Source organism: Hemiscyllium ocellatum, chromosome 9, assembly GCF_020745735.1.
Source record: "Hemiscyllium ocellatum isolate sHemOce1 chromosome 9, sHemOce1.pat.X.cur, whole genome shotgun sequence".
Classification (NCBI taxonomy): domain Eukaryota; kingdom Metazoa; phylum Chordata; class Chondrichthyes; order Orectolobiformes; family Hemiscylliidae; genus Hemiscyllium; species Hemiscyllium ocellatum.
In genome coordinates, this window is record NC_083409.1 from 96,544,033 (window position 1) to 96,556,389 (window position 12,357).

A 12,357-nucleotide genomic window follows, 5' to 3' on the forward strand; every position below is an offset into this window, starting at 1 on the left:
CTACTCCGACCAATATCTTCTACCCATGGTTATTTCTTACCTCCATCCATATGTTTTCTACACCTTATCCTAGATCATTTCTTCCTATCATAGTTATGCCACATTGTACCAACAAAGCTACCCTTCACTTTTGAAAAATCGCATATCACTGAAGATATAGCTCCCAAATTTTATCTCCCTGTAATCACGTCTCCATAATGGCTACACAATCATATCCATTAACATCAATTTCTGCTGTTAAATTCATTCATTTTGTTCTAAATATCATATACATTTAAGTAAAGTGCCATTAATGTTGCCATTTTAGTAAATTTCCCCTCTTTGACCATATTTGTTGCTACTTTCTTATGTGTGCACTTCTGGTGGAATGCCATGATTTCTTCTTGTCCTGCAAGTCTATGATTCCCCTCTAATTAGTTTAAAGTCTCTCTTCAGCCCCAGTGAATCAATTCATAGGAACAGCAGTAAGCCCCTCACGCCTGCTCTGCCTTCATAGCTGACCTAGGGCCTAGCTCCATATGCCTGCCTTGGACCTCTCTCCTTTGACACATTTGTTTAATTTTTAAAAATTCTCTCTCTCACATTTAAATTTAACAACTGAATTTGCATTGACCAACATTTAATGAAGAGAGATCGAAATCTCCACTACACTTGGCATTTAAAAGTGCTTTCTAACATCTCTCCTGAATGGCCTGGCCCTAATTAGAGTCATAGAGTCATAAAGATGTACAGTGAGCAACAGACCCTTCAGTCCAACCCATCCATGCCGACGAGATATCATAACCTAATCTAGTCCCATTTGCCAGCACTTGGCCCATATTCCTCTTAACCCTTTCTATTCATATACCCATCCAGATGCTGTTTAAATGTTGTAATTGTACTAGCTTCCATCACTTCCTCTGGTAGTTCATTCCATACATGCACTACCATCCGCATGAAAAAGTTGCCCCTTAAGGTCCCTATCTTTCTCCTCTCACCCTAAACCTATGCCCTCTCGTTCATGACTCCCCCATCTCAGGGAAAAGACCTTGTTTATTTACCCTCTCCACGCCCCTCATGATTTCATAAATCTCTATAAGGTCACCCCTCAGCCTCCGACATTCCAGGGAAAACAGCCTATTCAGCTTCTTCCTGTATCTCAGATCCTCCAACCCTGGCATCTTCCTTGTCAATCTTTCCTGAACCCTTTCAAGTTTCACAATATCCTTTGATAGGAGGGAGCCCAGAATTGCAAACAATATTCCATAAGTGGCCTAACCAATGTCCTGTACAGATGTAGCATGACCTCCCAACTTTTATACTCAATACTCTGACCAATAAAAGAAAGCATACCAAACACCTTCTTCACATATTATCTACCTGTGATGCCACTTTCAAGGAACTATGAATCTGCACCCCAAGGCCTCTTTGTTCAGCAACACTCCCTAGGACCTTACATTTAGTGTATAAGTCCTGCTCTGACTTGCTTTTCAAAAATACAGCATCTCACATTTATTCTGAACTAAACTCTGTCTGCCATTCCTCACCCCATTGATCCATCTGATCAAGATCCCATTGTAATCGGAGATAACCTTCTTCACTGTCCACTACATCTCCAATTTTGGTGTCACCTGCAAACGTATTAACTATACGTCTGATGTTGACATCTAAATCACTCTCATAAATGAAGAAAATTAATGGACCCAGCACCAATTCCTGTGGCACACCACTGGTCACAGGCCTCCAGTCTGAAAGGCAACCCTCCACCACCACCCTCTGACTTCTACCTTTGAGCCAGTTCTGTATCCATGTGGTTAGTTCTCCCTGTATTCCATGAGCTCTAACCTTGCTAACCAGTCTACCATGAGGAACATTATCAAAAGCCTTACTATCCCTATAGAATCCTTGCCTTTCCAAATACATGTACATCCTATCCCTCACCAACTTGCCCGCCACCAATGTAAGACTCACCGGTCTATAGTTCCTGGGCTGGTCCTTACCACCTTTCTTAAATAGTGGCACCAGTTAATAGCCAACCTCCAGTCTTCCAGCATCTCATCTGTGTCTATTGAAGATACAAATATCTCAGCAAGGGGCCTAGAAATCACTTCCCTATCTTTCCACAGAGTTCTTAGGGTACACCTGATCAGGTTCTGGGATTTGTTCACCTTCATGCATTTCAAGATATCCAGCACCACCCCCTCTGTAATATGGACATTTTTCAAGATGTCACCATCTATTTTCCCACAATCTACGTCTTCAATGTCCTCTCTACAGTAAACACCGAAACAAAATACTCATTTAGTATCTCCCCCATCTCCAGTGGTTCCACACATATGCTGCCTTGCTGATCTTTGAGGGACCCTATTCTGTCCCTAGTTACCCTTTTGTCCTTAATGCATTTATAGAATCCCTTTGAACTCTCCTTAACCCTAGTTGCCAAAGCTCGCTCATGCCCCCTTTTTGCCCTCCTGATTTCCCTCTTCTACTCCTATTTCTTTCACAATCTAAGGATTCACTCGATCTCTGCTGTCTATGCCTGACATATGATTCATTCTTTTACTTAACCAAAACCTCAATTCCTCTAGTCATCCAGCTTTCCCTACACGACCAGACTTGCCTTTCACTCGAACAGGAAAATACTGTCTCTGAACTCACAAGATAGGACTGATAGTTTATCAGTCCCCTAACTTGTTCTCTGCTTTGTTCCTGCCTGCCCTGACTGTCTGACTCGCTCTTTTTCTTAGACTATGCCTCCTTGTGCTGGAATCTTCAATCAGTGGAAACAATTTATTTACTTTGTCTTTCCCTATAAATATCCTGCAGGCCTCGCTTAAATCACTCCTTAGCTATCTAAATTCTACAGAATAAAGGACTAATTTGTGTCAGGACGTTGGTCCCAATACAGTTAAATTGAAATCTGTATGAACAAAACAACTCGCGTCTATCCCAACACTAATTCAAGTGCTTCACGAACTGGAACCAATTCTTCCTTTACCAATATTTACACCATGATAACTCCAATACTTGCCCAGAGCAAATTTGCCTATGGCCCATGTAGTAATCTTATCCTAACCACCTTGTAGGTTTTACTGTTTAGTTCAGCTCCTAATTGTTCAAAATCATTCAGCAGAACCTCATTTCTAGTCCTATCAATGGAATTTGTACCAACTTAGGCAATGACAACTGGATTCCTCCCTTCCCACTCCAAATCTGACAACCCTGGCACCAGGCAGGCATCATGGCCTTTGTTACTCATGTTTACAGTTTTCATAATATAAAAAGGTGCACACAGCAACTCACCAAGTTTCTTTTGAGACCATGTTCCAAACCTATGGCTTCTACCGCCAAGAAGGACATGCAAATCTGTGGGAACACCAACACCTGCAAGCTCCCATCTAAGCCTTTTCAAGTGGCATCCATAATATTAAAAAAGTTTAGGATAGATTAAAAACGCTGAGTTTGTTCTCCTTAGAGAGAAAAGACCGACCTCGAGGAGATTCAACAGAGTGGTTCAAAACCATGAGGAGTCTGGATAGAGGAGATAGAAAGAAACTGTTCACATTGACGTAACAATGAAGAACCTGAGGGCACCATTTAAAATGACTGGCCAAACAACTAATGGTGACATTCTCGAAAAAACACTTAATAGACCTGGAATGAGGTGGAAGCAAATTCTGTTATTTGAAAGGGAATTGGACAGAATTTAAGAAAAAAAGACCACAGACAAAGAAGGTAAGTGGGGTTAGCTGAGTTGCTTTTGCAGAAATGCACAGATATGACATCTCGGGATTGTTTTTTGCCTCAAACAAGCTTTTGGTTGCGAATAGGCCCCCATTTGAGAAATAGCATTTAACTGGGACAATTACACAATGCACATATGCAGGATCAACGCTGAGTGCACTTACACTTTAAAAATAAGAAAATCTGACATCTACATTGATATCATACTTCATAACTCTGTATAAGTTTATTAACAATGTTATGAAGCTGTAGCAAATAAATGTACCAGGATGCAATTATAGTACTTTCCATTGTAAAATATAACTTATTTCATCCTTGTGCAAAACTTCGTTAAGGCTTCAGAATACTCTTTCAAGTTTGCTTCCTCTCAGATTAAGAGAGAGAGAATTCAATAAAAACATTAAATTACAAGACAGATTCCTAGTTTAAAACAGTTAAAACTATAGACCCAAATATACAAGTCAGGATGATTTGATTGACAAATATAGAATGATATCGAGACAGATTACATAAATTGGGGGAGGGGAAACTGGGAATTGTACATATGTACCATGGGGAAAAAAGGTTAGATGTGCGATCTATGCAAAAATTTGCAAATTGATGCGGTGACTGCCATTTCATTATCAACATTCCTGGCTGAGGCAGAGATCACACAATGACAGAGGGAGGTATCAAATGTGCCCATGCTCAGCGAGACCCCCAGACCTAGCTTCAGTCATCTAGCAGAATTGAATAGCATTTTTGAAATTTTGTTTTTTGAGTTTACAAAGTTGGCAGGTTATCCAATCAAGCGGTTTTAAACTGTTGAAAGATCCTACAGTGTAGATATTGAGAAATCAGAAAACAATCTTCAAACGAATGCTAGCTCATTGAGTAGTAAAATCAGGAAGTACATTTTCAAACACAAAGGGTAGAAAAAGTCAAGAACTTACTCACGCTAATAGCTTTGTAGAGGGGACCTATTTTCTCTTTTTTACACCTTTGTTTACACCCTGTTTTGCACTTCTATCTTCTGTTCACTACCATTAATGACCCCTTTGTCTTTGGCACTGAATACCTTCACAACCTGCATCATCTTCAACTCCATTCCCTGTCTACAGGGTGAAAAACACAATTTTCCCAACTTGTTTCCGTTCTGAAGAATTACACCAGACTCAAAACATTAACTCTATTCCCTCTCCACAAATGCTACCAGATCTGCTTAGTTACTCCAGAATTCTATGTTTCATTTCCAGCATCCTCAGTTCTTTACTTATACTACCAAAGAAATGTCACATTGATCTCCAAGTGTTTATTCTGTTTCTCTCTACAGAGATACTGCCATGCTGAGTTCTCCAGCACTTCAGTAAAAATTAATCACCTAATGAAGGAGCAGCGCTCCAACAGCTAGTATGCTTCCAATTAAACCTATTGGACTATAACCTGGTGTTGTGCAACTATTAACTTTGTAAAAATTAAGGTCTCCTTTCTCTTGGTTTAACATATTGGTGCTGGATTTGTTGTTTGGTTGTTACACTTTACTGCATGCCATTGGTTTTCTGTAAAGGAAATCCTTGTGTGTATGCACGTTTAAAGGCATAATTCAGAACTTTTGTAATACATAACCATGAGTGAAGGAAAGTCCAAATCAAACAAACAAAAATCAAGTCAAACTTGCCAAAAGTTCAGCTTGACATAATATCATTACATTTTAAGTACATTAAAAACACTGACATATGCTAAATCTTTTTTCAAAATTAATCTTTGTGAAATCCCTAACTGAATGAAACCATTAAAATGAGAATGATTAAAATTTCAGTTTTACAGCTTACCTCTCTGGCTTCCTCAAGGAGGAATTCCAATGATTCAATTCTGCTTTGCTTGGCATTGATCTCTTCCTGTACATTTGATATTGTTTGCTTCTGTTTCTTCAACTGTTGCTCTTTCTCTTCCAGTTGACTTTGAAGCTTAACAAGGAAAGGAAACAACTGAATTTGTAATGTGCCTTTCATGATATCCCAACGTCTTCAGAGAACTGTGTCAAAAGATAGCCAAACATCACTTTCTCCACCTGGACTCATTATCAGAGACCTCCAACGAACACAAATGCAACCATCTATTTTAACCGTTTGAAGTGAAGTGCATCGTATACTTGGAGTAACATTTTTGTGCAGTTATAATAAATCATTTTTTTTTGACCATTTATGTCAATGCCTGTGAGGTTTATTTGGACAACGTTAAGAGCAAGGTTAAGCATCAGCTATTGATCCTATAATGATTTGTCCAATTTACATTATTATAGAGTCCTAATAACAGCAGCATTTTTCACAGAAAATTTTCATTTTTCCCCTCAGCATTTCAGTACTTGCCAATGTTATCATATGCCTCTTTGATATTTTAAAAATTCATTCATAGGTTTAGTGTGTCACTGTCTAGGCCAGCATTTATTGTTATCTCTTATTGCCCAGAGGGCAGTTAAGAGTCAATCACATTGCTGTGGGTCTGGAGTCAGATGTAGTCCAAACCAGGTAAGGTTGGAAGCTTCCTTCCCTGAAGAACATTAGCAAACCAGATGGTTTTCCAACAATTGGCATGGTTACCATCAGACTCAATTCCAGGTTTTATGGAAGTTAAATTCCATCATCTGATAGCAGCAGGATTCAAACCTGAATCCTCAGAACATTACCTGGGTCTCTGGATTGATAGTCCAGCGATAATAGCGCTAGGCCATCACCACCTTCAATTCTACAGATCGTGCATACTGGGTGAGTACACATGAAGGAGGCCACAGAAAAGACCTTTAAACTAATTTTTCAAAAAGTTCCCAAATCCAGGCTATTGCTCACAACTCTTCTGAGGGGCCACAAACCATGACTATGAAGTTGGCCTGACTGCGCAAAGTGGCAGGGAGTTATGCCCACAATGAAGCCAAATGGGTTAGGAGTGCTCACTACCTGCACCTTGACACTGTGTAGGAATCTTGAAATCAGGTCCTGCCCACATTTTTAAATGACTCCAAATACCAAATTTTGACACAACCTTATCCTGGCCCAGATATCTTTGGTGCAGCAGCCAGAAATGGAAGAATACAAGAGCACCAATATGCGCATAAAATCCAGAGAAAAGATGTTTAAGAAGGATGGAGAGTCAGTGAGGATGCAGAATAAAACATTTAGGCATAAAAGATTCTAAAATTATTTATTTCAGAAATTTCCACAGCAATTAATCTAGGAAAGATTGCTAACCTGCAAGGGAGTCAAGTATGAACATGGAAAAATTCTTTAATGTTGGACAAACGTAAGGAACTGGTAAAATGTGAACAAATTGTGAAGTATTTAACAAACAGGTTCAACATTTTAATGACAGTAAGCAATTTTAATAAGAATGATTATATATATATATCATTTTAAAACAAAACAAATTACAGTCTAATGGGCTCATAAAAGAAAGATGCTAGGACTAATCTGACATATTTTTGTGCAGTTGAGGAAATGGGATCAAATAGCAGGTCATTTCAATCAAATGAGCACAGGGCCTTGATATAATAGAAGTACAAGATAAAATTAATCTAAAAGGAAGAATAATAACTGCCCTGATCATTCCAAGTAGCCATGAAGTGGAGGTGCTTGTGTTGGATTGGGTTAGACAAGATAAAAAATCACACGACACCAGGTTCTAGTTCAACAGGTTTATTTGAAAACACCTGAAGGAGCAAAGCTCCAAAAGCTTGTGTTTTCAAATAAAGCATCGATAATCTCCCAAACTATTAAACATTCAAGAGGCAAAGGAGAAGAGGAAACAATAAGTTTTTCAAAAGTTAGAACCCTTGCAGATTTTTCAGTATTTTTGTTTTACTTGGTTATTAATTTTGGTTTGGAGTTATGAAGCATGAACAGAAAAAGACCTTTGGACTGTGAGCAGTCTTTTGAGTTCAAAAAAGGATAAACAAGCTGATGTGTTTTTGTGAGACCAGGTACAAAAGCTAATTGCAGGTTGGATCTTGATCAAAGTGCTCCATTGACACTTCAATTCCAGGGAAAGTAGTTTGTTTAACCAGAAAGCAGATGTCCATTAATGAGGTCAGTACCTGAGAAATGGTGCCAGCAAGTCTGGAAGAGAACATGATGATCAAACAGGAGGGGCTGGAGAGTTTGAAATGGTTTTAGACTATGTTTCTGAGAAGGAAGAGTTGGTTGTTTATGCCATCATAGAGGAAGTTCAAGGAATAGAAACTATGACTGTTGCTGAAACGTCCTCAGTATGAACGAAAAGGTGGACTGATGTCTTCAGAAAATCAACCAAGAAACAATCACACATATTGACTCTGAAACAATGCATTGGGAGAACTGCTTAAGTAATCTGGTCAGTTTTGTTATTTTGTTTTGTTTATCCCATAACTATATTTGTTTGTCTGTCCTGTGTGTGATTTGGGCTGAAAACAAAGGTTACTGAGTTTAATTATAGATATCAATTAGATTACTTTGTGGTTTAATTTTGCTCTCCGAAAGTTACTGTATTATTGATAAATAGTTAAGTAATTTGCTTAAGCTACAAAACCAGTGTCTAGAACTGACAATTCAGATAGTCAGGGATTGGTTATTCAAAAAAGTGTGGTTAGGAACTATGGGGGGGGTCAATTTGGGTGTCTTTGAAAGTTTTAATTTTACTCTGTTATGAACATAGAGGAGGGAAGGTAAGTTTGATTTGGCTGTCTGTCTCCACGCTGTAACACTACAGAAGAAGTGCTAGAGAACTAATATGGTTAAACAATGATAGGTCCCCTGGACCTGATGAGATGCATCCTAGGATAGTAAAAGAACTAGCTACAGATATAGTATAGGCATGGTTAGTAATCTTTCAAGAAGCCCTTGATTTTGGAAAAGTCCCAAGCATTAGAAAACTCCCAATATAACACTTATATTTAAAAAGGGAGGGGAACAAAGAACAGGTAATTACAGGCCATAAGGTTAATATCTCTTCATGGGACAATGTCAATGTTAAAGTCTACTGGAATGAGGAAAGTGAAAACAATATAGCCAAGTTGTAGATGATACAAAAACAAGTGTGAAGGGAGTGGTGAGAATAATACAAAGAATCTGCAGAGAGACAAAGTGGGCAAAAACTTGCCAGATGAAATATAATGTGAGAAAATGTGAGGTCATACATTATAGCAAGAAGAATAGGGGAGCTGAACTAAATGTTATTTAAATGGAAAAGGACTGCAGAAAGTTAAGGAACAGAAGGATTTAGAAGTCCTCTTTCATGAATCACAAAAAAAACTGGCATTCAAGTTCATCAGGTAATATGGAAGGCAAATGGAATATCTAACCTTCATTTCAAAATAAATGGTATCTAACAGTAAGGAAGTTTTGCTTAAACTATACAAGGTACCCTTCAGGCCACAGCTGGAATATTATGAACAGTACTGAGCTCCTTATCTAAGCAAAGGTATACTAAAATAAACAATCCAGAGGAGGTTCACCGGGCAAAAACCAGGTATGGAAGGACTACCTTATGAGGAGAGGTTGTGTAGGTTAGGCCTGTACTTGTTGGCAGATAGAAGAATGAAAGGCAACCTTATAGAAATATACAAAACTCTCAGAGGGCCTGATAGGGTAGATGTGGAAAGGTAGTCTTCCCCTTGTGGGAATGTCTTAGACCAGATGGCATAATCTCAGAATTATAGGTTGCACATTTAAGACAGAGATGAAGAGGAATTTCTTCTCTTGAGGGGTATGAATTTGTGGAATTCTGTACACAGAGAATTGTTGAAGCTAGGTCATGAAGTGAGGGCAATCAGTAAGGGAATCAAGGGTTATGGGGAAGAGGCAGGGAAGTGGATTGAGGATTATCATATTAACAGGATCTCACTGAATAGTAGATGGGCTGAATGGCCTAATTCTGCTAAAACATCTTATGGTCTAATAGTATCTTGAGAAACAGCAAAAGCTCTTTTATCACACAGATCTTAACATCATCACTTAACATCATCATCAGCAATAACGAAAGGGAGCATAGACAAACTAACATTTGATATCCTGTCAAATTGCACTGTTACCTCAAAGAGACAGAATTAAATTGGAATCACTGGTGGATTATGCAAAACATATTATCCCAGCAAAGTACAAGTGAAGCTAGTGCCAATTTTCAGGAGCACAATCACACCCTCTAAAATACAACATCCTTTAATTCATTGTAGATTAGGTATCAGCCTACAAGCTAGGCACTGTAAAACATGCTCAAACTATATAAAAATGCATATAGTTATACATTTCTAACATTCACACAAAGAAATATTAGCTTTTCCAACTAAAGGAAAGAAGTTTAAAGGCATTTTTGAGCAAATGAATAAGCAAAGTGAATGTGGTTTATTTGGAGAGGCCACATTTGATGGACAATTATGGGGTGGCACACTTCATGTAGTCCTGACTCATTTAACTGGATTGATTTGCAAAGCAGAACACTTGTCTCTTGAAAGAAACCAAGCTGGAAGTAATAATACAGAATCTATTCAAGAAAACAATAGTAACACTGTTGGCCATTAACTCATTAAGTAGCAAATTATTGGACTTCTTCAATGACAGAAACAACAATTCCAAATTATCTGATTTTCCAATGTCAAAGAAACGAGAAATCAGTATATCTTTTACTGATTAAATTAGCATGTTGACGTTTTCACAAAACTCAAGTATTTAACACATTCAATTTTTCTCTAATTTTACATTTTTGGGCCTGTCAATAGTTTTTATCATTACTGTTACAATCAGATTCACCAAGAAAATTAACAATGCGAGAAACAGAAAAGTGTACAGTTAAAAGACTGCCAATGTGTTTCAGTTACATCAGCTTCGATGAAATCAAGGTCAGAAATCTTAGCCTGTAACTACAAAAAAAAAAGTCATTTGGAATCAGACAAATCTTTGTAAGCATATTAAAAACAGCATTCCTTTAATGAGTACAGCCCATTTTGCTTTTAAACAATACATTTATAATTTTAAAACTCCCATATATCAAGATAAAGAAACCTATATGCAATTTTAAGTTATTGATTTTAAAACGTAAGCTTACAATTTCAATCTGTTGCTCGAGTTCTTGATATTGTTCAGTTTGAATCTTCTTTATATGTTCACATGCAATAATATTTTCCTGATGTTGTTCCGCAATGAATTTTTCCAATTTGATTATTTCTTCACTCTTTTCCTAAAATTTTGAAGGGAGAATCAGTGATAACAAAATCAATGGATATAGATATTATTATACAAAATATTTTCATAAAAGAAGCATGTTTCGAAGACAAGTCATGCAATGAAGGAAGTGAGGATGAGAACACTTTTTCAAAACATGATTTGTACATTTACATAACAAGGATAATCCACCTCAGATTAATATTTTTGTTTACCCCAAATCGGAAAAGGCATTCATGTCTGAAGAGAATTTCTCCATATTTATCACTTTAAAATAATGTATTTGGCATCAAAAAAAACAGCCTTGGGTAAAACAAAATTAATTCTTAGGATGCATACATACCTAAGATGATCAGGACTAAATTGACCAACCTTAGTTGCCATAAAGTGATGAACTATGAGGGGACTATTTGCCACAATGCTGTTGGATGAAGTTAGAGGATTTTTTTTCTGGCAACATTGAAGGATTGTCAATATGCATCCCAAGTCATGTCTGAATGTGACTTGATCATGGAGATGATGGGTATACCCATACATCAATTGACCTTTAGTTAATATAACTTACAAGTTTTTGAAGTACAAAAGTTGTTGTTGCAATGCACCCTGTGCAGTTACAGGAGGGGAGTTAAAATTCAGACAAGTGGTGCTGTTCAAGCAGACTGCATTGCCATAGATAGAATCAGACAGTAGAAAGATTTTGGGGATTGTGAAAGTAGACCACATAATCCAGAATACTCAGTTCTCACCTGCACTTGTAGTCATGGTATGAATAGTCCACTTGGGTTTCTGATCAGTGATCACTCACTACAGAATGCTGATGACAGGAGACTCAAAACTTGAAACAAAGTACCGGTGTGGAAGCTAAATGGTTTAAGGGCTGCTCCATAGTACTGTTGATAACTGCTTTCAAAATTTTTCCAATGACAGGGGAAATGGGTTTACAGAATATTAATTGCTGTGGTTGGTTTGGATTCATCCTACATTTTGGTGAAAGTAACATAGGCATTGCTCAGTGATGTGAAAATTTTTTTAAAAAATCATTCATGGGTCATGGTCATCACTGGCAGGTCAACATTTTTATTGCTCATCCCTAATTGCCCTTGATGTGGTGGTGATGAGCTGCCCTCTTGAAACATTGCAGTCCACATGTTGTAGGTTGACCCACAATACTCATGGGATGGAATTCCAGGATTTTGACCCAGCAAGAGTGAAGGTTTGGCAATATATTTCCAAGTCAGAACGAGGAGTTGCTTGGAGGAAATTTGCAGATGCTAGGTGTTCCCATGTATCGGCCATTCTTGTTCTTTTAGATGGAAGTGTTCGTGGGCCTGCAAGATGTTGTTGAAGAATCGGTGATGGAGGATATAAAAGTTTATGAATGAGGTTCCAATCAATTGGGCTGCTTTTTTTTAAGATGGTGTCAAGCAAGAGTTTTATTTGAACTGCACCCATTTAGGCAAGTGGGAGTTTT

The 12,357-nt window shown here is 37.8% G+C and overlaps 1 protein-coding gene across 5 annotated transcripts in view; it reads right to left on the reverse strand.

The window, feature by feature from the left end:
- Positions 1-12,357, reverse strand: part of LOC132818834 (coiled-coil domain-containing protein 18-like) — a 164,578-nt gene that overhangs the window by 62,267 nt on the left and 89,954 nt on the right. For all 5 annotated transcript variants that reach the window (XM_060829960.1, XM_060829961.1, XM_060829958.1 and 2 more), the window contains 2 exons: positions 10,771-10,902; positions 5,535-5,669 (listed from right to left, as the gene is read on the reverse strand). In XM_060829960.1, the coding sequence (XP_060685943.1) occupies positions 5,535-5,669; positions 10,771-10,902 (267 nt within the window). The remainder of the gene's footprint in view (positions 1-5,534; positions 5,670-10,770; positions 10,903-12,357) is intronic.